Genomic DNA, 27,786 nt, shown 5'->3' with positions numbered 1-27,786 from the left:
ACTGCTGCACAAAGAGTTCAAATTGTACCTTCCACTATAAATGTTCCGTTGGTGGCCAGTCACCACGGTCCTCTTTCTGTAGTTATAAAATCGGTTTAACAATGACCAAAAGAAGTGGTTTGTAATGTGGCCTTCGCAGGTTTGTGAAATGATTGGTGGAGGAGGGCCATGAATCGTCTGACATTGTAGGCAAAGTGATTTGTATAAATACACATGCATGTTGCACTGGGGAACAAGTACAAGTTCATTTTTTACGTAATCCTCCCACCCTAAGAAAATGCTTGTAGCAAGAATGGTAAAGGTGGGCCTCCCAGGTGGCACAGCGGTTGAGCGCTGGGTTGTGAAGCTGCCCATACATAGCCTCTGCAGCGCCGGTTCAATTCCTGGCCACCAGGTGAGGGTCCCACATGGCGCGCAGACCTCTCCTGCCGCCCGCTGCTCCCCTCAGCAGTGTACTTCGGTCCTTCTGCCTGCTCTGCTCCCTGCTTTGGCTCTGGTGAATTCTCTCACCCTCCCGCGCTTCTGACTGTACCCAGTGCTTGTGTAAATAAATATTAAAAAAAAAAAAAAAGAATGGTAAAGGCTTTCAAAAACAAGTCAAAAAATGTTTCTCAGGTGCCCCCAGGTGGGAATAATGGCCAATGCTGGACAGTCCAGGGCCATGTTTAGCAATGTGGTCAATTCAATGAACCATTTAGAATTATATCAATGCTGCTTTTCCTTGCCTATCAGAGTTGGAACTGAGTCTGCAGTACACTGTTCTTGGAGCACATCTGGTTACTACTAATTTTTCTCATCATTAAAGTATCTGTAAATTTATTCCAAGAAAAAGACAGAGTTTCACTCCGTCTATAATAGTCACACTGGCTCTGTCCAATCATCAATTTTCTGTCCTCCACAAGTTCTCAATGCTTCTAGACAGTTCACTTGAATAACATTAAAGTCTTCTTAATAGGACGTACAGAATCAAACCATGTGGTTAATACTTCAGTTCAACGGGGGATAATTAATAACTGATAATACAAGAAGTTTTGGAAACCACTGAGTGTTCAGTGTCTTCTTGCCCAGAACACTTCGGAGAAACATCTTCCTGTGTTGTTTGTCCCCAGGGTTGTCAGTGAGGCCAAACACTTACTCCACGTGCACCACACACCATGCTTACTCAACATCAGACATGAGGCCCATGCAGGCTGATCTCAAGCTGTCGAGAAGGAGGTTATTCCTTTCCCTGGCACCTGATAATTAATGAAAATGCAAGCCCAGAGAGAGGCTAGCCACAGATCCCGAAAACAAAGTTGAATGAAAATAGAAACTGTCCAACAGATGGAGAGACAAAGAAGTCTGTGACACAATTTGAAACCTGGGATGTAGACAAGCCCAGGTCTACCCCTTGAACTTCTCCCATGAGCCAAGAGCTTGCAATCTGCTTAAGCGAGTATGAGATGGTTTCCTATACTGTCCACAAACCAAGAGTTTCCCCAATCACATTAAATTCACTTATGACCATCCTGTAATTATATGAATAAAGTAAATAATTTCTAAGTCTTCTCTCTCCATCATCTCAAAGTAGCTCCAGAAAATTATTTGCTACCCTCTGCTTTGCAAAGGACTGTTGGATCTATCGAGATTGGCTGCTCCTAAAGCAGGAGGATTTTTTTCATTCTTGCTCTGACTACACAAGCAGGACTATGCTTTGCAGAATCAAGTGCTCAGTAAGAGCCTGTTGCCTGAAAATCAGCACTGAACAGAGCACGTGTGCTGCTACGCTGGACTTAATGAGTGCAGAGGAGTCGGGCGTGACGTGACTCCTTCTTAGTCTCTGCCCAAGGGGCTCACATTCCAGACTCTCGCTACATCCTGGTATCTTTTACTGTGTGACAAATTCCATCCATGCAAGGCATCATTCTCCTTCCCCATTTTTATGCTTACATGCTATTTTTATTGTGATAAAATATACCTATCACAAAATTAACCATCTTGACCACTTGCGAGCGGGCAGCCTGTGGCAATAAATCCATTCACACTGTTGTGCAAACATCCCGGTACGTTTTTGGATGAAGTACTTTTCATGTGCCTTGTCCTTTGTTACAGATTCCAGGGAGTTTAGTAAATACAACTGGTATTTGATTTAGTTATTTATAGGTAGCAGCATATTCTTCTTTTAAAAATCTCTGTTCTCTGTCTTATAATACTCTCTTTTTTCTCTCTTGGGTGAAGGTCCAGGGCAGGGCACCCTCTTCTAAAGCCAGGTAACTGAAACATCAAAAACATCACAACAGATCTGAGGGCCGCGTGATGAACTTCTTGAAACCTTTTTGTTGACTGACAGCCTTGACGAGGGGCCCGCCTGCTCTTCATCAGAGTCCTGTCTGGAAGAGACTGACTGTGGACGATGACCCAATCATGGAAATTTAATCATTTTCCCCATTAAATAAAACTCTGATTTATTTAAACTTGTTTTATGTTTACTTTCCACAAAACCTTCCTACTACTAGATTTGATTACTTTTGCTACAGGAGAACTGGCAAGGATTAAATCTTTTAAACAGCAGATTTCATCAGTGTTATGAAATCAGAGAGACTAGGCCGTGTTCACAGTTAGAGTTCTATTCTTTACTTCTTCCATTCTCAAATATTGGCAACAAATTCACCCTCTAAAAAAAGGCACAGCTCACACAATTATACTCTTAGGAAAAATCTTTGGCTTTTTAAATGAACATCAGCTCAAAAAATAGGGGGTACCTGCTGATGGGCATCTCGGAGCCACCCATGGAGTTCAATGTTTCAGAAGTCATAAATGCAAGAGGTACCAGGTTTAGATTTTCATGATGAAAGGTTGCTGTGTTTATAACTCCTCCCTCCCCTGCTCTGGGCATCTGTCAATTTCTTCAGTTCGCTAAAAAAATAGCACTTAGGAGGAGGGAAAAAAAAGTGCTGTTTTCACCTAAATCATAGCAACCAAGTCCAAAATACAGGGTATATGTCAACAAAATTATCCTATTTCTACCACATATAGAAAGCTCAAAACACTTGCAGAAATTTCAAAGGCATGTGTCACATGTACACTCACCTCAACTGGGTCTCAAAATGGAGAAAAAAACACTTTGTCTTGTAGGACCACAAATTCTCCCGTCATACCTTAAAGTTTCCAAGAGCAAAAGACTCTGAACATAATTTCCATTTCAAAAATAGACTATCCAAACTGGAGTAAATTAAATGAATATCTTCTCTCATTACATCTCTACACTTCCAAACACGGCACTCAGAGCCTCTTCTCAAAACTTATCTCAAAAATATTTTTGAAGTAAATACAAACGCTACCCTGTGCTGGGAGAAAAGGGGCAATTTTCCACATTCGGAAAGAGCACCGGTTCTTTGTCTGTTACGCAACAGGCGGCCTTCCTCAGCCTCAGAGCCTGTTCCTTTCTGTCCTGTGATGCCATCAGAATTCCTTAGGTCACTATTTTCTGGTTCGTTTCCATCATCTTTCACCAGTTTGCTTCCCCATTTGGGCAAACCAGGAGTATCTCTTCCTGTCTCCATTTCCCTGGGTTTTTATTTTTTTCCCTGCAGTTCAATGAAAAGTATTCTATGTTGATGTTGAAATGGTTGGGTTTTACCTTCATCCAAATAAAACTAATGAGCTCTTTTACTCTTAGAGTCATAATTATATTGAAATCTCTCTTTATCACTGTAAAACTCAGCTGTTCTCCCCTGCACTCCTTGGCGATCTTTCTGTGGGCCTGTCAACACGCACCGTGACTTAGTAGTATGGGGGACATGAACAGACTTCTATGATACTCAATTATTTCTCCCTTTAAATTGGCCTTATCCTTCCCTCGTCCGCCATTCCACTAGGCTGTAACCCTCAGCCTGGATTTCCACTGTGGCCAACTCTCAAGTGCTTGTTTTTTTTTGGGCACGGACTCCTACCATCCTAACCAGGCTGACCTTCTGCCCGTCTGTGTCCTCCCCAGTGCTAGGTGCAGGGTCCCAGCCACCTCGTCAGCATCACAGACTCCATGCTCTAGTCTCCCCAACGAGCAACACCCCTCCGAGCGGGCTCGATGCCGGACCTATGCTAACAATCACTCCTCTGCCCCCTCTACTCCTCACGGAACAGCAGCAACCCTCAAACAGCAGCTCAGATCTCGCCTCCTAGGAGAACTTTCCTTGACTTTCAGCCCATACAGAACCCTGCTCTAGCTAATCTAAGAGCTCTTATCTGCATCATCTAATCAAACACAAGTTAGGGGAACAGCAGCAGCAAAAGCTGTCAACAAGGATTTGCTACATCTCTCCAGGCAGGTGGGGGATACAGTGGGGATACTTGGTTTCTTTCCTATTCCTTTGGCTTGTTTATCCACATTCACAACACAGTAGATACCAAATAATTTGAAAATTGGTTACTAGGTTTCTCTCTGCCAATGTAAAATTTGAGTAGCTGTTTCTCTCTTATTTCTAGGTCCTCTATTAAAAATCTAATATAGAAATATACTGACAACAGAATGCTAAAAAGAAAACAACCCAATAAGGATAAACCAAAGTGTTAACAGACACGAAATGAAGATATATAGTTGGCAAGTAAGCAATGAAAGGATGTTTTGTGGCATTTAGGCATGAGAGAAATGCCAGCTTAGAGCACAATGTGGTATCACTGCACTCCTATCATGTTACCTACAGTCAAAAAGATTAGACTTACTCTCTCAAGCACTGACCACCATGGAATAGAACTGAAACACACATACAGCCTAGTGGGAACTTAAAATGGTGCAGTCTTCGCAACAACAGTTTGATAGTTTCTTAAAAACGAACCCTGCCTCTATCCTATGATCTAGCCATCCCACTTGTGGGTATTTATTGAAGAAAAAAATAACAGCATATGTCCTTACGAGATTGGTATGTGAAGATTTATGGCAACTTGATTTGGAAGAGCCCAGAGTGGAGACAACTCAAATCTCCAACAACAGGTGAATCAATTAAGAAACAGTAATAGCCACAAGTGAATACTACACAGCACTAAAAAGTACTTAGTGATACATGCACAACATGGATGAATCTCAAACGTTTATTATGCTAAATTAAAGAAAAGAGGGCAGAATGTAAAGGCTACATAAAGAGCAGTTCCACTTGTAAGACAATTTAGAAACAACAAAACCACAGGAATGGGGACCTTACGGTGGGTGGGGTTTGTGAGTGCAGGGAAGGCTGAGTGATGAAGGGGTAACACAGGGTAAACGGGGAGCTGATGGAGCTGTTCTGTGTCTTTAATAAGCGGCGGTTACATGACTATGTACTTGGCAAACTTCATAGAACTGCACAAGAAAGAGTATCTTACTGTTTGTAAATTATAAATACACAAATGACCTCATAATAAAGACTAAGAATTTGTCACCATGTAGCTTGGAACACACCAGTACCCACTACTCTATTATGCTCGCATTAGCAAAAGCAAGAAGAGCATCTGTTGACTGATTATTTCATGAAAATCCTAAAAATAAGCTGATAGAGGTCACAACAATTTTTTTTTGCTAAACCTTCACTTGAACAGTAATTTTATTAACCTCATACAGTCACCACACTTAATCTAGTCACCCCAGATCCACACCTGCCCTCATCATAGCCCCCACAACCAACCATCCCTTTTACTCGTCCACTCAGCCAGGGTTCGCTGAGCAGCCCGTCGGCCCCTGGCTCTGGCTGAGGGACGGCCCTTGTGCAGGGAGACAGGTCACAGGTCTCTGATCCTAGAAAGTTTCTGTCTAATTAGAAGTGAAGAAAGCGAAGTTGATTTCTGACAGGTGCGGGCTGTGAAGGAAACAAGAGAGGGGGAGCTGTGAGGAGGAGCCGGGTGGTGGCAGGGGGCACTGCCTTAGAGAACATGGTCAGGGAAGTTCTGGCCACCAGGTGACACTGAACTGATTCTGAAGTGACAAGAAACAGGCAGGAAACTAAAATCAGGGGCAGAGCCCTCAGGCTGAGGGAAGAGTAAGCAGAGGCCCCCGAGGAGGGGCAGGGTTGGCCTAAGCCACAGCAAGGGTCGGTGGGGAACCTGGTAAGGAGGAAACACGAAATCAGGTCGGCAGAGGCCCCACACCTGGCGCTAAGCAGGCCCTGGATGACTGGGCTGTATGCTGCTTGCCACAAGGAGCCACCGGAGGGCTGCATGTCAGCCTTATAATCTGAATGATGTTTCCAAAGAGCCCCATCTGGCTGCCTATTGTTTTGGGGGCAGTCAGCTTCCTTCCGCTCTCCCTCCAGCCAGTGTTTCTTCACTGCCCTCAAGGCCTTCGCTAGCCCAGGACCTGCGGCTGGGGACGTTCAGGTGTGTGGGGGTCTGACTCAGGACCCTGGAGAGGAGACCCCCGGGCCCAGCAGCGGCTCGCGTGGCTTCATGCAGGCCTGTCCCATCACCCGAGGCCAGGTCCAGGACTCATGGCGAATCCCACCCTCCCCTCTGCAGCCCCACACCCATCCGTCACTGCTTGCCCTCCTGGCCGCCGAAGCCCCGTCTTGCCCCAGCTCCCTGCCCTCTTCACGCTCGCCTGTCCCCAAAATCCACACTCCGATCCTGTGGTCTCTTCGCACTACTCTCTCCCCTCTCCTGCCTCCTCTTCACACTGAGCGCGCCTCCAAGAGCACCCACTGGGCCAGTCCTGCCCCTGCTCCTCTCCACGGGCCCATCCTCGGCCTCACCAGTCTAAGCGCACCCCCCCCGCCCCCCCACTCTGCGGGCTCCACCTGGAGGAATCGCCAGCACACCTGTCACCAGCTCTAGGGTCTAATTCCTGGTCTTCCAGCCCCAGCCTCGGGCTTGGAGCCACTGCCTCCTACTGAACCAGAAAGACAAAAGGGCGAGGGCCTCTCCCCTCAGCTCTGTTACCAAGCGCTTTGTAAGCTACTGGAAAAGGCAGGTGACCTCCTGGGCCTTGGCTTGGGTGTCTGTGCCCACAGAGGGCGGGATTTATTGGTGGCCTTAGAGATTCTAATTTGGAAATTCGAAGACTACGTGATTCTCCCCTCTGGCATCCATGACTCGGCACTATCTTGAGCCTCTAAACAACTCCCTGTCTCCTTTATTAGCTATGTTGCTCATCCCCTAATCGGGGTTCTCTTCCTCCAAATCCCTAGCAGAATGCACTGGAAACTACACTTGAGTCAACTGTGCCTTCTCTTCCTGAGCAGAAGCAGCAGTACCCACACTGACCTCCTCCCCCACTTCTGAGGAGACCTCCCACACCTCGGCCCCTGTACGCCCTCCTGCAGGGAGAGCTCCCCCATCAGAGGCAGTTCTGGTACTTAAGAGTTCTGTAGCCCAGGCCAAGTCATCACTTCCTCTCCCAGCCTGCTCCTGACTGCTCCTTTCCTCCTGACTGCTCACCATCAGCCAGGACCACCAAGATCAGCCAGGACCACCAAGCTCTTCACGGGACTTTTCCCCACTATACACATACTTTTCACTTGTACTCAAATATCAACTCTTCTCCTTCCTCTTGCTTCACAACTGAGTCCTCAAGCCCTTCCACAAGCAGAGCAAAGTAGACATTCACAGCACTCGAGGTAGGGGTGGCCCTCCTGGGCATCGAGGTCAAGGGTGGCTGTGACGCCCAATGCAGGGAACCAGGACCCAAGGCGGGTGAAGACATCCCAGCGCAGGAGTCAACGGCCGAGCAGGGTGAGGAGGGTCCCCACGGGAGTGGGAGGTTAAGGCTCTGTGATCCATGGCATAGGGCAAGACCCCAGTCAGAGGGGAGAACAGCCAGGGGGACAGCCCTGGGAGGAACAACTAAGTCCAGACCTGGGGCAGGAGAAGTACAGATGGGCCTAAAGCGAAAAGGCGCTCAGAGGAGGATGGGAATGTGGTACAAGGACAGCAACCAGCTTGAATGGGCTCCCACTGGCTCCATCACCAGCAAGAGGAACATCAACAGTAGTCTGGGGGCAGGGGAGGGAGAGGCCACACAGGTGTCAACACAGGAGGCTTCTCGGGGTGCACACGTGTGATTCTGAATGGCGCACGCCTGACATCTGCATGACAGGGCAATGGGACCAACTTGAAAAAGACAAAAATGAAAGTTAAATCAAGGCATGGCATAACAAAGTTTGATGAAGAAAGGGACTTGTTTAGAATGTCAAAGTACCTCTCCCCAAAATACGGGGGAGAAGAGGAACGCTACTGTGGGGAACCTGAATTCAGCCCTGTAGCGGCGCAAAGGGGAACTGGCCAGCACCTTATAGGGGCCAGGGATGAGAGAGCATCGCATTGACACCGGATGTAATCACAAGGAAATAAACAAGAAGCACAAATAGAAGGACCTGCTAGGAAATAACTGCTCTTTACTCTTCAAAATCACTGTAAACTCAAACTCTGGAAAAGACTGGGGAGAGACTGTATACAACATGGCCAGGAAGCAGAATCCACAATTCTGAAGGGGCTCCTTTTGCTAGAAGAAGTATTATCGTACCAACTGGTAAAACCAGCGTGATGTCCAAGGCGTAGATGTCAGCAACTTAATGGCAATCTCTTGATGATGGTGGTATGGGTTTGTAAGAGGCTGTCCTTGCGTAGAGTTCTTTGCAATGCACTTCTAATTTTTTGTTAGCTTATGATCATTTCAAAATAAAATTTTTATACAAAATCAACTCCTACAAAGGCGTCTTTGGTAATTTTTCCCATCTGTCCCTTTTTCACCGTTACCCGACAATCTTGCTGCAGACAATCGAGTCCCCAGTCCCCTGCACTGTTGCAATAACTTCCTAACGAGGCTCTTTATGCCCAATCCACCATCCAACCACTGCCTCATTAAGGTTTTTCCAAAGTGTCCTTTAGTTCATGCCACTTCCCTACTCCAACAGTTCCACAGCTCCTCATTACCTGCCAAATTAAGTACAAATTTCTTAGTTTCACTCCTTTCTAGCTCCAACTAACCTCTCCAGGCTCTCTGCCCCTGATTCCTTAAATTGCAGCCAGGCACACAGCTTGACCACACTTGGTATTTTCTGTCTCCAGGGTTTTTGCTCAGGAAACTCCCTCCGCCGGGACGTGTCCACCAGAGCCCCTGCAAATTTTTCAAAGCTATATATAAACACCAGTTCTACATACCCTCAACCTCATTCTCTAAGACATTTTTTCCAAGATAATCTTTTTTCTATCAGCATGCCCAAAGTCAACTTTGCCCATTCCTAGTCTCATTTCATTCTGTTTGAGGTTGCAATTTTTGTCTGTCTCAATAATTCCTAGTATATAAGGTGAGGTTACATACCAATGAAGTAGTCATCATTAATGAAATTAAGTCATAGCCACAGTTATGAATTCAGATTGCCAGTTATTATCTCAGACTCTCTCCCTCGCGTATTAACATCTTAAGTATTCAATTACATTTTGTTGGTTCTTTCTTTTCTTAGACTAGAATTTTCTATTTCTTACACAAAATAAAATTTCTTTCTCTTCTCTGCATAGAAAAGTGGTATGGTCTTAGAGCCATACTGCTGACTATCATAAACCCAGATGTTTCCACAGCATCAACTAAGTAACACAAGTTTATACATAATTACATTTTTATCATTATTATGTTTGGAAAAAATAAAACTCTTAATTAAAAACAAAGTTTATACCTGAAAAATTTAAAAATAGAAATTCTAAAATTTAATAGGAACATCTTAGCTATTTAAAACTGAACATTTCATGAAATTTCAGAATGCAGTATACAAAACCATACAATTTAAATATTTCAATGAAATCAAGAAACTAATATTTTTCTCTCAATCTGATTTTAGTAAATGAAAGAAAGCAACACATTTAACAGTAGAGCTGAAATTTTATCAGTGGATGAGTAATATAAAACTAAAGGCACAGTATTATTTTTTGGAAAAATAATGAATGACATCAAAGCATTAGGGGAAGTGAAGTGTTACTCCTAAATTACTGGTGGTCAATATAACATCTGCTATTACTCTGAAATTACATGGATGGAAAAGGTCAGACACACCCAGTATTTCAATATTGCAAAAGACATGAAATCTATAAATGACGACTCTCTGGGTCTCAGTTTCAGCAAACCACTGCCTATGGTGAATAATGGAGAATTATAAAAACTGCCTTAAATTGAATAATTTGAGTTTACTGAACAGAAACCATGGCTTCGATCACAACTTTTAAGCATGGTGTAAACAGTTCTAAATATTCCACTAACTTGGATGACATAAGGTAGACATACTGACATATAAATGTAGGGTACATGTGATACTAAGAGAAAATTACATAAAGAATCACTGTACAGTGAATTGCACATAAAAAACACTGAAATTGTTTTGAACAAAATTATCACCCCCTTCACCAGAAATACCATAAATGAATGAAACATCAGGAGTCTTAATTCAACATCATACTGAAAATATCATTAAAATGCTAACCTGGAGAAATTCTAAGTACATCAGCAATTTCAAAACGAAAATGAGACAAATTAGAAAATGTTCCATGTTTTCTAAGTAATTTTGTAATGGGTTAATGTGTCATACTAAGCACCCCTTCTCACTCTCCCAACCACACCATTTTTGCATTATATAGAGATATTTACATGTCCACGGTTGGTCTTAGGAAGTTTACAAAGCGACAGGACAAACTTTCTGACAAATGTTTAATTTTGAAGCTTTTGGTTTATTATAGAAGGTGAGTTTCAAAAAGCTCCAGGGAGAATTGAAAAATAAAAAAATAAGTTATTTACTAAATGGTTCCATTCATGGAAAACCATGTTAAGATAAATACCTAATTACTTGTCTTGGAAACTATCAGAACATCCCTTTTAAAACAGTGAACTTTAAATTCAAAAGTCATGCCACCAGTGGCTGTGACTATGCTATAAACATCTGATGTTGTGTCAACAGCAAAATACCATATCCAAAAGAATAGTGTAAATTAAAAGAACAAGAAATGCTTGGTGAGTGTGAGATATTATCAGAGGAAAACATCAGATTAAAAAAAAAATCTCTGCTTTAAAACGAGAGGTCACTCCTACTCACTTTTGCTTAATGGTACATGGTAATAAGTTCTTTCTATACAGATTACCCTGGTAGCTCCAAAGCTAGGCTTGTCACTAAAACTTACCCCCAAAGGTGTGAAGATCTACTCTTTGAAGTGTTAATATCCATGACTCGTGGGAAAAAATAAGGCCCCTCAATAGTTTCACTGGCAGACCCAGAGGCCATCCAGTTCAACTCCCCCCTTCAAAATGAAGAAACTGAGGCTTGGAAAAGTTATGACTCACTCCAGGTCAAAGTTTGTTTGTGTACCAGCAGGCAGCGAAACTCCAACCCACACACCAGCAGCAGGTCCGGCGTCCACCCTGAGCTTTACATCCAGCTTTGTCATAATTTACTTTGCCATTTAGCGCTCAGACAACCCAGTCACTGGAAATCATTAACAGACAGCTGACTTTGGTCACCACACTCGCTGAATACCCCTCCACTGAAATGAAGACAACATACTTCACAGCCATTCCTCATATCGACCAGCCTGAAAAATTAATCCAGATGAGAATAATTTTTCTTATTTGAATGGGACACTACTGCCTCACCATAATTTGCAGTAAGGGTAACACAAAGAGACACCCTCTCTCTTCAATGACCTGGAAGGAATGTACAGGCTAAACAAGACCAGTGGTTTGGTATCTTAGGACATTTCTCCACTCTTAAAATGTATTAAGGATATCGTTCCAATTTTAGTATATGTGCTGCCGAAGCGAGCACAATGTATTAAGGATATCAAAGAGCTTTTGTTTTTGTGGATTATATCTAGTGACATTTACCATATTAGAGATTAAAACTAATATTTATTTTATATCATTTTAAAATAAATTCTTACATGTTTATATAAACATTTGTTTATGGAAAAAAAAAAAAAAACTATTTCCCCAAACAAAAAAACTCTGGTGAGAAGAGAGGCATTGTTTTACATGTTTGCGAGGCTATTGTCTCACTTAATGGAAAACAGCTGGCTTTTCATATCTACTATTGCATTCAGAGGGTGATAAGTTTGGGTTCAAGTAATGAAGAAAATCTGCTTCAACAGCTATACTGTTGGAAAAAGGAACATTGTAATGGTCTTTCCAGTGAAGTGTAGATACATTTCTTTGCTGCTACATTGAAACTGCATTTGAAACTACAGTGAGTAGATTTTTAAAGGTTAGCGGCCATGTGGAATCTGGAACTGTATCAATGGACTTTTCTTACACTATTACATTTAAATCCTTGGGTCTGTCTTCAATTTTGAATAATGAACCTTTAGCCAAAGTAGGATTTTTTACTCCATGAGCCTCTATGAAAGGATCTCAAGAAGCCCAAACTATACTTTGAGGTCTACAAGAAAAGAGCTTAAAGTTCAACCTAAAAATGAAAGATATTATTTAACCTACAAGCAGCTATGTACTGCCTTGATCCTTTCCAATCTTTAACTCATTAATTTAGTCAACATTCCCCTGGAATGCTGGATCATCATTAACATAAACTGTAAAATAGTCAAAGGGTTGTCCATTGGTCAAAGACAGGGAACCAATGAACCATGGATGAAGTTACATTGAGTAATATACAGACTGAAATCTAGAAAATGGTCCAAGTATCTTCCGATCCTTGAGAATTTATCCTGAGAAAGACCAAAGCAAATAGATTTGGGTAATATTCACACCAAGAAAAATGTAAATAATTAGTAATCTGTAAGAGACTTTAAATGACATTAAAACTTTGATGTTAAAGTTTTAGGAAAACTGATATTAACAGTAACCATTTGTATGTGGACAGAATGAATCCCAACAAGTATATCAACAAGTACATACATAATTTGGAAATCTCAAGAAGGGACACCAGACAAAACCTCCAGGGCCTACAAAGGAAGGAATGTCAAAGTCGCTGAGATTATATGTTCAAGGTGATGGGTTACTGGACTGTAAAGAGCTTCATAGATGGAGTGTGAAAACTACCATTTAAATAGTAGAAACAAATATGAGAAAATTACTGCATCTACTATACATCTAGTATTTCTACTAGAAATTTCACTAGCTAAAGCATCAGCCTTCAAATTAGAAGAGCATAAATAAAAATGTAGTCACAAATCTATGGTGCCTAATTATAAAAAAATCAATGGAAATTAATCATAGGTTGATCAACAAATATTTCCTTTATGTATATTTTTTAAAGGATTTTGTGATAGAAAACCAAAGAAAGGGAAACTAACAATTATGGAAATGGGACTCAATGTTCGCCATAATAGCTAAAATGTATATACTGTATACTACGTGCCACTGCTATTCAAAATGCTTCTCATAATTTAAGTCACTTCACTGTCTTAACTACCTATTTAACCCCCTTTTTACCGATGAGAAAACTAAAGCTCAGACATGAGAAGGGATACGCACAGGGACACAAAACAAGTGGGGGAGCTGGACAGGCCAGCCATAGTTTTAGCTACCAGGCTCTACTCCCTCACACTAACTCACCAAAAACATCACTCAAAAAGTATCCACATCATGTTCCAAACTTCCTTGTCTGGAAGTAAAACAAAGTATTCCCAGAACACACACTGAGTTAGGGCCGATGAAGACCATGTTATCTCATGACTGTGTTACCGTACAGAATTGAGAGTCTAAGGTAGTATTGGAATGGGAATGAATTGTTTATGCTATTGAAAGTTATAAGAATGTATCCTGTATGGTAAGTTTGCTTCCATAAAAGCAAGAAGAGCAAGGAGTGAGTCAAAGAAAGGGGGAAAAAAGCAGAATTAAAGTTTTGCTGGGTTAAAAAAAAAAAAAAAAAAAAAACAAAAACCAGGGTGAAAGGTATAGGAGAAAGGATAGTAAACCCTACATCCTGTCAAAAGGATGGACCGATTTCCCACAAAATAAGTGTTTAAGAAAAAATAGCCACATACTTCTGATGCCAAAAGGATGAACTGTATGTAGGAAATCTATTCTTTATATGTTCAATAAAAGATCATTTATTACAACCATGTAATAAAAATAGTACTGAAGCAAAGTCCAATGCAAGTGTTCATTATATAACTTAGAACCACCCTTTACAGTCATATCTAAAACCTCTTCCTTATTTTTTCTAAATATATACAATGTGCCATCTACAACAAGGAAAGCCAAGAGATCTTTTACAGTAAGGAATGTCTTCTGCAGACCTTAAAAGTCTAAACTAAACCACCTGAAAACTGCAGTGACATGTTTCACTTCCAATATAAGAGAGCAGGACTGCCCACTTAGTAATTTCAGATGCGCTGACTCTTTAAAAACCCTCAACATTTAAGGAAATGATTTATTTGGGTTGTTACTTGGGTTGAAAACCACAACTTACAATTAACTGACCTAGAAAAGGATGAAGAGAGTGGGGGAACTTGTGGGTAACAGATTTGGGGTTCATCTCATTTTTCCCAATGAAGTGATTACTAAAGAAAGCCAAGAAGAAACTCAGGCCGCAAAGAAACTAAATTAGAGTGATTTTAGTTAGTCAGTATACAGCTAATGAACAACAACCAAAAACAAACAAACAAACAAACAAAAAAAAAACAGCACGAGTCCACTAAAGTCAACATAGTAACAGGCAGCAGAAAACTTTTCCAAACACCTGCAACAGGCACTTTGGGGGAGAAACACCCACATACTCTCCTTGAAAATCAATTCAAATGTTTTCTAAGAAATTTTAAGAACTCTTTGTTTTTTCTCTTTCTGTTACAAAAATGCAGGGGAAGGCATGACCTGACCAAACTTCAAAATAAAACAGTAAACTGAAATGTGTTCAAATTTCCAACTGTAAAGAAAATGCCAATTTCCAACATTTTATCAAAGCCCGCTTTCCGAAAACGAGATGAAAAGGTCAACCTACCTTGACACGTTTTCTGGAATGTATTCGAGAACCGGATATCCGTCGCTTCTCCGAGCTGACAGGTCACCGTGTGGTTTCCAGGATTCCACCAAGGTGTTGACAGGTGCAAAGGAACTCAGGTGTTGGAACGACTGGTCTCTCGCCGATCGTGACAGAGAGATGGTACCTTGAGCACCAATCCTGTAGTGAAAGGACTGTCCCCCGGAATTCACCCCAACGATGGCGGAGGAGGGGATACTGGCCTCGGGGTAATAGCTCCCATCATCCGGTTCTTGCTTAATCCCCATTGGGAACCCACTGCCCTCACAGCTCCCATCAAAGCCGGGCACCGGTGGTCCTAAAATTCCTGATAGAGAATAATAGTCTTTATCATCCATAAAGGAAAAATACGAGCCATCCATGAATGGAAACGGGTTTACTGGGGGATTCCCTTTAAACGAGGTGCCTGAACACGAGTGCTTGGTGGGTTCTTGCTTTATTGGTACCGAGAAGGGGGACTCCGAGCTGATCTTGCTGCTCCCTCCTAGACACGAGCTGCCGAAGGCTCCATCAGGCTCCGCCTTGATGTACTGGACGATGTTCAGCGGGCCCGAGCCGCCGTTGGAGATGGCATTCTCCACGTCCTCGGTCTTAGGGAAAGGGACCTCGGGGGCACCTTTCTCGTGTGTGTCTGGACTGGGGACCACATCCCGGGCTGCGCCGGCCCCGGCAGGGGTGCCCGAGGCGGCGTAGCCGAAGGCATTGTTGAGAGGGCTACACATGGACCCCACGGTACTGGCTGTGGGGCTGGAGAGCGCGGACCTGTTGTTGGAAGGGCTGGACACGGAGCACCTTGAGTTGCTGATATTAGCAGGGCTGGACACAGAAGATCGCAGAGGGACATTGTTGGGACTGGACACCGGAGATTTTACGCTGCAGTGACTCGGAGGGCTGGAGATGGGGGACTTCATGCTACTCAATGGACTTGAGAGAGGGGAGCCCACGTTGCTGGCGTGTGCTGGGCTGTGCGACCTGGAGCCCCGGTTTTCCACGTTAGGGGAGCACGTCAAAGGAGTCCCCTGGGTGATGGGGCTGTGCACTGTGAAATTGCCAAAGCTGGCCGAGGTGGAGGACACGGGGTTGATGCCAGCGGGGCTGCACCCCGAAGAGGTCAAGTTCAGTGGGCTGCACACCGATGGGCTCTTCTCGTGGCCAGCCAGGGGGCTCTTCACGATGGCCCGCATGACCCCCCCATTCACAGAGCTCCCGGAGTCAGACATGAAGGATCGCAGGGGCCGGCTCACACCACCGAGAGTGGAAGGACGATGGCCATTTTCTTTGTAAAATTTCACCAGCTGGTCAACGTTTTGGCTCAACTTCGCTGGACTCGTGCCTCCTTGGTGCTGCTGATCGTAGGCGAAGTCAGCATCTCTCACGGAATCCATGTACAAACCCATGGACTCAGCCACAGTCGCAGAAAGTTCCTTAGACTCCAGCTCGGTTTTAATATCAGATGTTAAAATCCCAGAACGGTGACTGTCTTGCTGAATGCAAGGGAGTAGTTCATGTTTTTCTTTGCTGCTTCCTTGAGTACTGTTGTTTGGAATAGCACCGGAAACACAGCTTACGTTGACAATCTCCATGTAGTTGTTCTCATCGGTTCTCTCTGTGGACCCCAGCGAAGAGCGCTCCACAGTCTGAGAAACTTGACCCCACCGTCTGTCCATCTCTAGACCTTCCGGGAGACTGTGGTAGCCTTTGGTCTCCATAGCTAACAAATAAATGTAAATTAAAAAGTTAGTCATGTGTAGCAACATTATTCCAAAGGACCCTCTAAAATTGCAGTTACGGAGCTAGACATATTTACATGGTCTCCTTGTTAAAAGCAACACGGACAGTGATATTCAAAGTTCTATCTTTTTAAGTGCTGATATAACAGCTTTGACTATAACAAGAATATAAGCGATCATATAAAACTATTTTGCATCTAAATAAAAGCAATATACATATGCTATAATACAGGTTTTAGAGTTTGCAAAGAACATTTACAAATGTGAGAACTTATTTAGTATTCAAAGCAACCCTGGAGACTGATGAGGCAGAGAAGGAAACTGAGGACTAAGACAGAGGTAGGTGACTTGCGCAAGGTCAAGGACGTAGTAGGTACAAAGCTGAGTTTAAATCTTGTCACTCCAAAGCTTTTGGAGTCTTTGCAGCATATGGAAGCTGCTTTCCATAGCTAATGCATGGCTTTATTAAAAGCAATAAAGAGATGCAACTGATGTTAACATTTCCCAATATATATTGATCAACTAAATTGTCACAGGAGAAATTAAAAAGTATTTAAGAACAATGATTTTCTTAAAATGGACTCGTGATAAAGACAATTTAATATTAATTTTGAAAGGTGATGTTTCCTATCTCGTTAAAGCAGATTAAGAGCCCAGGAAGTCTCTGAAAACTTGAAAAAGCAGAGACTCTCTGGTCTGTATTTCAACACTAGTTTGGATTTTCTCATGCGCCCTAACCTAGTTTTTTCTCTGCTAAAAACACTCCCAACAGACATTTTTATTCTCAACAGTCAATGGAGGAAGTTCAAGATGGGTCTTCACAATTTATGAGTTCATTCATTCAACAAATATTTATCAAGTGTGTGTTACATCCTGGGCTTACAACCAGTCACTGAGTCTACAGTGGTAAACAAGAGGGGCACAGCCCCACCCTCAGGGAACCCTCAGGACTGCTTCAGACATGCAATCAAATCCATTGGCTCGCTATTTGAATTTCTTTTATATATAAAATTATTACAATAGGCTATATTCTTATAATTCTTATTCGTGATATAATTCAAAGCAACATTATTAGCCTCACATATATAATTTATGCTGACAAACAACCCTGTATGTTGGTAAAAGTATTATGCAATGACAGTAGTGAGGAAACTGAGTCACAGATCATAGAGCAAAGTGGCAGAGTGGGAATCTGACTTCTAGTCTGTCCCCACCCACCAAGGTATGTCAGCCTTGGCACTACTGATGTTTTGAGACCAGGTAATTCTTTGTAGTGGAAGTCAGTCCCAAGGCACTGGGCACTGTAAGATGTTTAGGGGTATCCCCGCCTCCTACCCACTAGATGCCAGCAGCACTCCTACTCAGATTTACCAATCAAAAATGTCTCCAGATGTGGCTGATGGCCCAGTGACCCCCCCAGCTGAGACCCACTGCTCCAAAACACATATCCAAGGAAATCAACTCCTTTTCAGAACAATTTTTGTATATTTTAATATTTTAAACTCATAAAATCTTCATGCAGTCTTCAAATCCTTTCAGATGGGTAGGTAATCGCTGACTGAAATAAAGGTCTGTATCGCAAAGATGCAGTTTCTGCAGTTTTGCACAGATATTTTGCAGGCCTCTCTTCCTCTACCTCCATCCTCTTTACCTGCCTTTCATAAAAATAAATTCATTAAAAAATAACAAAATTAGGAAGTCTATTTGGTATAGAACTTATACTAGAGAAATATAATAATTATACTAAATTGGCATTAGATACCTAAGGCTTAAAATAAAATTTAATGCCCAAACTGTTTAAGTATTGTAATTACCTCTTACTTTTTTGTGTCCTGCACTAGATTTTAAGTTCTGAGAAGACAGAAAGAAAACTCATCTATTCACTTCTATAAACTAAGCAGATAGCATCGTGCAAATAACAAAATTCAAGCTTCTATAGTCATCACTTGACAAGTTGTGCACATTAAAATCTACCAGTTATAGAGAACAGCATCCTTTTACTTGAACATTCATTATTCCACAAGTTCCTAATCACAAACTAATCACAAATCAGTGAAAAATATGTCAAATTAAAGTCTGACGTGGTACTCTGGCAATTCTAGCCAAATCTTCAGAGTGGATGAAAGCCAAATAAAAGTTGCAAAAAAATATAATAGTAAACTCGGACCTAAATCACAAATAATAAAGGAAAGGTCTTTCTACTTAATAGAAAAAATATTTACTCAGAGCCATGCATGGAAAAACACCTTGTACATGTGCGCTGCTGCTACTTCTACCCAAGAATATTCTGTCCTCCCCATATCTAACTTGAATGGATGTATATCTAAGGCATATGTGTCCCTGGTTCAAATTTATTGGACACCCTAGGAAACTTGTCTATTCATGTTCAAAACTAAGTATCTTCCATGTATCTTGCCCTCCCCCAACCATGTCCCTAAAGCACATGCCCTGTTAGTGAAATGCACCACCCTCTCCACCAAGGCCTGGAAGTCAGCCTTCCCTGGGACTGGCAGAGGCCACCACTCCCACACCTACAGCCCAGGCCCTAGGCAACAGGCCTATCTACAGGCTCCTGGGTCTGAAGGGGGATCCCCATCTGATCTTCTATAAAAATCTATCCACCAAATTGTCTTTTGGAAAGGAAGATCACTTACTTCTTAGAAGTTTCACAGAGTAAAGCTGCATGCTAAATCTCCTGGGGAGTTCCAAGGTGCAGAAATCTTTTTCCTTGTTAATCGAACATTCCCAACATAATTTGGCCACTGTGTCCTATTTGCACAGAACGCCTGCTAATATTCTGGGGGACAATTTCCATACTGGTCCTAAGGCTCAAGCCACATCTCAGATGTGTGGGGCTCTGTGAAGATTTGCAGAGAAACTATATTGGAGATGGCCACAAGGTCAATCTTAAAGCACTCTACAAGGAAACTACCTTATCAGCTAACATCATGCAGCTGATCACCATTTTCCAAGTCCTGTTTGGCTAGCCTTGAATGCCCTTAACAATAATATAAAACAACCTGCATTTATTGGAGAGAGGCTATCATTAAAGAATTTGCAAAAGGTTTTCTTAAATCTAAATGAGGCTTGTTTGAGGTACTGTTCTCATCTACCAATTGAATGCAGCTCTTCACAAAGAAAATAGAGCAAAGGTTGGCAACAGTCAAACACAAAAGAATGGAGGGCGTCTAACTAACATCTGTGTGGCTTCCATTGCAAACATTTTCAAAGATCAGGATTTTTAAAAATTAGGTTTACTGAGATATTTTATGCACAATCCCGCTATTACTTAATTCATAACTATTATTTAATTCATAACTCTATTATTTTAATTCATAACTCTATTATTTAATTCATAACTCTATTATTTAATTCGTAAACAAATGAACCAGATTAGGAATTTGTTTCCTGCGTTGTCCAGGAAACCCAGGTTGTCCTTTTGGAATTGGCATACTGACTATGGCTGGAGCAGAAACTTCAGTCAACCTGAACTTAGTAGCAGATACTGAACATATTAACTGATGACTATGATGCTCATAGAACTTATTATCCAGAGAGTAAAGGGAAAGTTTGTTACTAAAGTATAAGATGAGGCAGATACTGGTTTACAAATCTAGCTTTCATTGCATCAAACTTGTCTCCCTCACAATGGAAACTATAATAGAGACCCTCTAGGGACAAAGACAAAAATATTATAACCCTTTGATTTTCCTACTAGTGCTCTCTCCCCACAAAATATAAAGAAAATTCACATAAAGGGAAGCACTCATAGAAGCGCTACCTTAAACCAAATATATGCTCTTAAGCACAATTTTTGCAAAGGAAAAATTGAGTTTACAATGTTTTGTTTTACAGTCTGTTTTATAAATTCTTCCTTTCCCTGAGCAGTTTTTTTTTTCCAGGAATATTAACAAAGATTCCTGCAAATTTGCATAAAAATACTTTCACTTTTAATATCCCCCCAACATAGTCCCATTTTCAATGCAACCTTTCCTATAATTATTTCACTATAATAGGACCGTTTAAAAACAGAACTTTAAGAATGTTATAATGTTCACTGGCTGCAGAGTATCAAAGTTCACTTTTTATTTTTCTGTTATGCCCACTGCATAACTATTAGTATGTTCTCCGCTTTTACAGATGAGGTAAATGATAGAAACCTGCCCAAGGTCACCCAAGAGAGCTGGAGAACCAGTTAGAACTGAGCACACCTGATTTCTATTCACTCACCTAATTCACTGAGCCACCTGATCTTTCTTAAATCCCCAAACAAAACTATTTCCCTTAAAGGAAAAAGCTCCCCACCTAGATTATTTAAAAAAAAAACAAAAACACAACAACAAAACTTTTCTCCTGAAATATTTCCATGATAGCGCGCCATGAAGTCAAGTATAAAATTAAAACTTCACAGCACACCTTCACAGATGGAGGAAGCTGGTATCATTACTATGCAAATATCGTCAATAACAGCACCTGGAGAAAAGGCCTTTACAAACGCTTCAAAGCAATTTAGGGCATCTGAAAGCCAGCGATCCCCAAACCTCGGGGCTATCAAAAGTTTTCCTAACTTCTATGTCATAACAAACAGTTAAACCTGGCGGTGCCACTGACCAATATAACTTACACCTGAGCCTTGAAAATTGAGCAGGAAAAGCCACGCACCCAACATCAGTTAGGCGGGTAAGGATGCCACCCAAAGCAGCTTCACCTCCTCTGGTGGCCCAAACATTCAACGGATGCCCCGGAAAGCAAAGCCTCTTCTCAGGACTTTCGTGAATACGAGGCAGAGGGAAGTGCACGAATTGCCCGTGCGCCCTTCCACCAGTATCTATCAGTCTCCGTATCTCCTTCAACTGCCCTTATCGGCTACACCTCCAGCTGAGATGTGGGTGCTTCCGCAATGGACAGAGGAAAGAACCACTATTCTAGCGTCCTTTAAAACGTGCACCAGGAAAGCGATGTGAAACACATCTTTGCGGACAGGGAAGGGTGGCAGACCTCCCACTGCCAAAGGCGGCTGCAAGCTGCTCGTTCGAGGGCATTTATCCAAAGTGGCCAAACTTTCCCAAAATAGTCCTCTGGCGGCCCAAGGGGGGAAAAAGTGGAAAACCCAAACAAAACAACAAGCCCACAGCACCCTCCCGACGGAGCCTCCGGGTTACGCAGCCGCTTCTCCCTGCAAAGCGCACGCTCCCGCGCCGCGGCCGCACGCCGAGCCGGGCACCCCGCCGCGCGCCCCTACACACCTGCCTCGGCCGGGGTCCGCGTCTCCGCGTCTACCTGTTGCAGCGCTCGCCTACGCCACGACACCCCCGCGGCGGAGCCCCCTCACATCCAGCCACATCCAGGCCGGCGAGCGCCGCTCTCCCTGCTGCAGGGGAGCCCGGCAGCCACGCTCCTGCACCCAGGTGCCTGCACGAGCTTCCTCCGAGCAGCCAGAAGTTGGCTGGCGTCTCCCCAGTCCAATGACACCCGGGGCACCGAGGGACGCGAGGAGGAGGGGGCAGGAGCAGGGGCAGGGCCACGGCCAGGGCCAGGGCGGGCGCAGCAGGGAGGGAGCCAGGCGGAGAGGGCGGGCGAAAGCCCGGAGGGGGAGTGGGCCAGCGCCGGGGCCGGCCCTTTTAAAAGCGGGTCACATGTCCACATAGAGTTCAGGTTGCCTACCCGCCCCCCCGGAGCCCTTCCCATTGGCCCGGAGGGAAGCCAGGCTCCACGCTGCACGGGTCAGGCGAGCTGCTCATTGGGCCGGGCGCGCTGTCAGTCTCCGGGAGGCGACATGACTGATACAAAGTTGCTGCGACACAGCCTGGACTCCGCAGCTCCCTTAAAGCCGCAGCACCGGCGGGCGCCCGGGGTGCAGGGCAGGGAGACGGCCGCGGGCACCGGGCGCCCTCCGCGCGCGCCACCGCCCCAAACTTGCGCGCGCCCCCCACCCTACGCGGCTCCCCTCCCGCCCGACCCCGGGATGGCTGCAAAGACGTGCAAAGTGTGGGGCCGCGGAGAAGTCATTTTTACCGCGGGCAGTCCGGGCGGTGCACCCTCCGGCTCTCCACCTGCAGCGCCAGGTGAGCGGCAGCCCAGCCCCAGGCGCCGCCCACTGCGCTCGTGCGCAGCGGGGAACCCCGGGCGGGCTTCGCGCGACCCAGCACCTCCCCGGGCTCCTCTGCGGGCCCCTTTGCTGGGTCCTGCGAGTTACCTCCAGCAAGGCAGTCGCAGCGTCCGCTGCCAGCGAGCGAGAGGAGCACGTTCCCACTCAGTTTGAATTTCCTTGGTGCAAACGTGCAGGGGGGGAAATAAGCGGGTGATTTCAGAGCAGGCAAAGCCCTTTAAACATGCCCTCCCTCCCTGCCCCCCCACAAAAAAAAAAAAAAGCAAGCCAGGGTCAAGAGCAGCTGGGCTCCTTCCTTATAATTTTGTTGCTGTATTTACTGCTTCAGGATTGGGTTTTTCCATTAGCTCCAATGGAAGGAGCGAACCATCGAGGATATTCACTTCTCCATGGTGGGTGGGAGGGGGTGCACATTATGGGGAGCAACATACAGCGGGAGGAAAGGAAGCAAACTATGTGCTCAGGATCCAGCGTCTGCAGAAGGAAATTTCGGTTTCCCTCCAGCCGCCCCCACCTGGACTCCCTCCCGCCCACCCCAGCGCCGTAGTTACGAAGCAGAAGGATGAGCTGCTTAACTTTGATTTCTCCGGACTTTGAGGCTCCGCTTACGAAGCTCCGTTTCAGGCTCCCGGCTGGCCCAGAGTCCCATCAGTGACGTACACCCCCAAATCGGAACCCCCGGCCCCCGGCCCCCCGCTGCCCGGCGCCGGCGGCTGTGCAATCGCCTTCCTCACCCTTGTCCCGCACCCGCCAAAGTCCTGGGGCGCAGAGTCATCCGGTGCCCACAGGCCCTTCCTCTCCCTGCAGTTGAGCGTCCAAACCCTGACCCCGGGGAGACTCCACGTAGAAACTCAGGCGCTCCCCATGGGGACCCCCCCCCCCGGCGGCGGGCAGCACCGCGGCGGCGCGCGCGAGCAGGTCCGGACCCCGACTCCGGTGCCCGGCGGCCCTCGACGCAGAGAGTCCCCGCCAAGTGCCCCAACTTTCCCGCGGGGCCCGGCGCGAGCGCTCCCCACGGCATCGATCGCGCCCCGGGCCGCGCGCGGGCGGCGGGAGGGGGGTCCGGGGCCGCGCGCCCGGGCAGCCCGGGAGGCGGCGGCTCGTCGGCGCTGCCCAGTTATTCATTATTCAAGGAGCTGGACGTGCGTCTCGTACTAAGTTTTTACCTCCTCTGCGGAGGGCCGGTCTCGCCCTGGATCTCAGCTTCTTGCAAAATCTAGGTTAGAACCAAGCAGGGACAGCCGCCGCGGGCGCTCGCCCGCCGCCTGGCACCCCTGCCCGAGGCGGCCCGGCGGGCACCGCGCCTCCGCTCGCAGCCCCCTGGGCGCGCGACCCCGGACTCCACGCGCGGACCTCGGGGTCCCCCGGGCCGGCCCCGCGCACCCCGGGCCCCTCCCGCCGCGGCCAGCGCCAAGTGGCGGCCGCTGCACTCACCTTTTCTAGGACATGGTGGGGAGGCTGGGGCGCAGGGCGGGGGGCCGGGGGGGCGCGAGGCACCCGCCGCCTGCAAGCCCAGGGCTGGCCGACCGCGCGGGAGGCGGCGAGGCGGTGGCGGCGGGCAGAGCCCCGGAGCGCGGTGCTGCCACCCCGCAGCGGGAGGAGAGCGGCGGCGCCAAAGCGCGCCGGAGGGGCCGCGGGCGCCCGCCCGCCCCCAGCCGCGGCCGCCGGGCCTCAGGCGGCCCCTCTGCGCGCCGCGCGGCTCCGGGGCGTGGACGGCGGCGGTCCCGGGAGCCGGCGAGTCCGGCGGGAGGACCCCGCGCCCGCTCCCGGCTGCGCGCCCCGCAGCGCCCCTTCCTCGGGCCCGGGGTGGCCGGTGACAGCTCCGGCGGCGGAGCGCGTCTGTGTGCGGGGGCGACCGCAGGGGGAGCCCGCGGCGGCGCGGCCCCCTCCCCGGGTCACACCCTCGCCCGCCCGCGGAGGAGGCTGCGCGGCGTCCAGCCGCCGGCGGGTGGGAACCCGAGCCGCGGGGGCGGGGGGGCGCGCGGGGGGCGCAGGGGCCGCGCTCGCACCCCGGCTACCGGCAGCGGGGAGGCGCAGGGAAAGCGGCACCCCGATGCACGGAGCCCTCCACCCCCTCACACCCCCCCAAGTCCGGCCCCGGCCTCGCGCAGGGGCCTCAGGTGCGGTTCCTACTCGCGGGGGGCGGCGCGGGCTGGGGACCGAGCGCGAGGGGCGGGAGGGAAAAGTTTCTTTGGCTGCGCCCTCGTTGCCCACCCGGGAGGCTGCGCCCTCCCCCTCCCGGGCTCCCGCGCCTCGCCCCACCCCCACCGTGGAGGGGGAGCGGCGCCCGGCAGGACGGTGTCTGCGCGCGGGGCGAGCGGCGGGAGTGGCGGGGCGCGGCGCGCGCGGGTGCCCGGCGCTGCCAGGGCTGGGGCGCCGCGGGCGGCCCCCCAGCGGGGCGAGCGGGGCCGGGGCCCGAGTGCTCCCCGCCGCGCGCCGCGCGCCCCCGCGCCGCCCCGCGCCGCCCCGCGCGCCCCCGCGCCCTCGCGCCCGCCCGGGCAGACACCTACGCACACGCGAAAGTGAAAGGGGGGGCGAGGAGCCCGGCGGGGGGCGGCGGCGCGCGCGCGGAGGATGGAGCGGCGACCCGAGATCCCGGGGTGCCCCGGGTCCCGCTGCCCCGGGGAGCCCTGGCCGCCTCCCGGCCCCCGAGCCTCCCCAAGCCCCGCGGCCCCCACCGCCAGATCCACCGAGCACCTCCATGAGGAGATAGGTGTGCGCGTGTGTGTGCGTGTTCACGCGCACTCACGTGTGTGAGAGACGCTTCTGCCCCAGACTCTGCCAGGGCGCCGCTCCACCTACCCCTGGGGGAACAGTGGGGCGGGGTGTGCGTGGTGAATGGCACCCCCACCGGTGGGCGCCCCTGCGTGTCCTTCTGACTCGGCTGCGCCCCGAGAACTGGCCACGCACACCCCCTTCCTAGCTGGACACTCTTTTCTCTAAGCGGCTCTGTGGATCCCCCCCACACACTTCTTTCCCATTTTCTTCTTAAATAGCCGTGAAAGTTGCTCATCCCTTCCCACGCAAAACCGTGGCACGCGCGAAGCTGCCCTGTTAAGACCATCTCTGCCTTTCTTCAGCCACATCCCCCTGTCCGATTCTCAAGCCTCCATCGCCCACTGTGCTGGCACCGCGCGGTTCTCAGGGGGCTCAAGGGGGCTCTTGGGTGCACCAGGAACAGTCTTTGGCCAGTTTTCTTATAGGTAGAAATGTTATTGCTAAGGTCTTAGGTGAAATCAAGCACATAATACATGTTTTCGAAATTAATGTTCATCTGTATTCAATGAACTTTTAAAAGAACCTCCGTTTAGAAGCGCACTGATAGCAAAGACTGTCATCTGGAATGTGTCATAAACCAGATGAAATGACGCTGATGGATTATAAACTGCCCAGAGGGTAGCTGTGGTGCAACAGTACATAGCACGTATCCACGGTAGAGGGTAGGTGGGGTGTGCAGGTCTTCACTGTAACAGGCCTTCAGCTTTCTTCTGTTTAAAATTGTTCATAATCAAATGTTAAGGGAAAAATCCCTCATTTCAGGTAACCTATAAGATGTAAGTTCTGATCACAAAATTGATCAATTAGTATTTATTATCCCTTCCCCCTTTACAAAATAATGTACCATAAAAATCTTCACCGAGGCCCTTCATCAATATTAAAATCAATACTTTTCATAAGAGACAACTTGTCAGGGATCAGACTTGTGCACAGTAGAGTTTTATAGTAGCAACATTTTCGAAATTTAGGAGATTTTTTCCTATATTTTTCTTCCTCTGTTCTCAGATTTTAATCTTCCCTATCTTCAAAATTGTTATTATAAAACTTAAATTGAGTTTTTAAGCATATATTGCCATTATTTTGAAACTTTTTCACAACAAAACAGGTTTGGGAGGGTGGTTCCAAATGCATACACGTATCAGTTTCTCATCCTTTGGGGGAAATGTTATAGGACCTTGCAATTTTCAATAGGCAAAGCTTTGTTTTTAAATATCTGTCTTTAGATATTTGCTCAAACATTTGAATAATTAAGCTTTCATTTTCTCTTTATTTTATTATTTATTCATTCCTTTATCGGTTTGCTGGCATAAGGCGAGAGGTGATCCTGTACATCCCAAAAGGAAATTACACAGCCCTAGGATAAAGTCTGAGGCTCCCTCATCTGAAGAGAAGTTGCCACTGGCTCTGCTGGCAATCACCCCACAAGTGGTGCCTCTGAGAGATTCCATCAAAGATGGGGTTGTAGGGTTTTCTTGTTGTTTGGAATATTCTTCATTCCAATGCCTATTAGTAAATGCCCCTATCAACCTTAAAACTATACACTTAGAAATGTCATTTCTGGCATATTTTTAAAGCTGTCTTGTAACAAAGTTTGTCCTTTGCATCCTTTCAGACAAGTATATTCCTTTGGAAAAAAAAGAAAAAGAGAAAGAAAAGTGCAGAAAAGGACCTTAATTTTATCTACAAATAGTTGGAGACTCTAAATTTAAAGGTACCAAATAGTCTTAAATCTCCAAGCAGCATCAAATATCTTCCTCTTGACAATTGCTCACCCCTCCCCCCTTCACAATCGCTGAACCTCAGGACACCTCCTCCCTCATACCATTAGTGTCAAACTCCCTGAGGTTTGCCACTGTAAAGTGCACGACTCAGCGTTTGCAATTTACATGTGTGACATCACATCCTCTCTTACATAACTTCAGATACAAAGCCTAATATCATTTAAGTTTGTGTTGGAAAAAATCCTCCCTTCTCTTTATTTCAGTTTTATGCACAGCCACCCCTTAGTTCCCTGATCTTAATCCCATTTCTTTGAACAGCTCACACTGGGGGAGCAATTAAGAAGGCATGATTTTTTTTTTTAAGCTGTGGAATCACAAGCCAAAAAAAATTAATAGATTTTGAAATGTGTTAAATGCCTCTCCTTTCTATCTTTATTTACTAACACGTAAAGACCACTAGGCATCCTCAAATTTCGTTGCACGCAATAATCTAAAAAAATTAAAAGTCTAAGCATTTGGTCATAATTAGCTTCATT

General features: G+C 46.4%; 1 protein-coding gene across 2 annotated transcripts in view; it reads right to left on the bottom strand.

Moving 5' to 3' along the window:
• Positions 1–16,621, bottom strand: part of NR3C2 (nuclear receptor subfamily 3 group C member 2) — a gene marked incomplete at both ends in the record, with an annotated part of 287,239 nt that extends 270,618 nt beyond the window's left edge. For both annotated transcript variants that reach the window (XM_084246418.1, XM_084246419.1), the window contains one exon: positions 14,874–16,621. In XM_084246418.1, the coding sequence (XP_084102544.1) occupies positions 14,874–16,621 (1,748 nt within the window). The remainder of the gene's footprint in view (positions 1–14,873) is intronic.
• Positions 16,622–27,786: the final 11,165 nt, after the last annotated feature.

Source organism: Talpa europaea (genome assembly GCF_964194135.1).
Source record: "Talpa europaea genome assembly, chromosome: 10".
NCBI lineage: Eukaryota > Metazoa > Chordata > Mammalia > Eulipotyphla > Talpidae > Talpa > Talpa europaea.
This window is presented reverse-complemented; position numbering and strand designations above follow the sequence as displayed.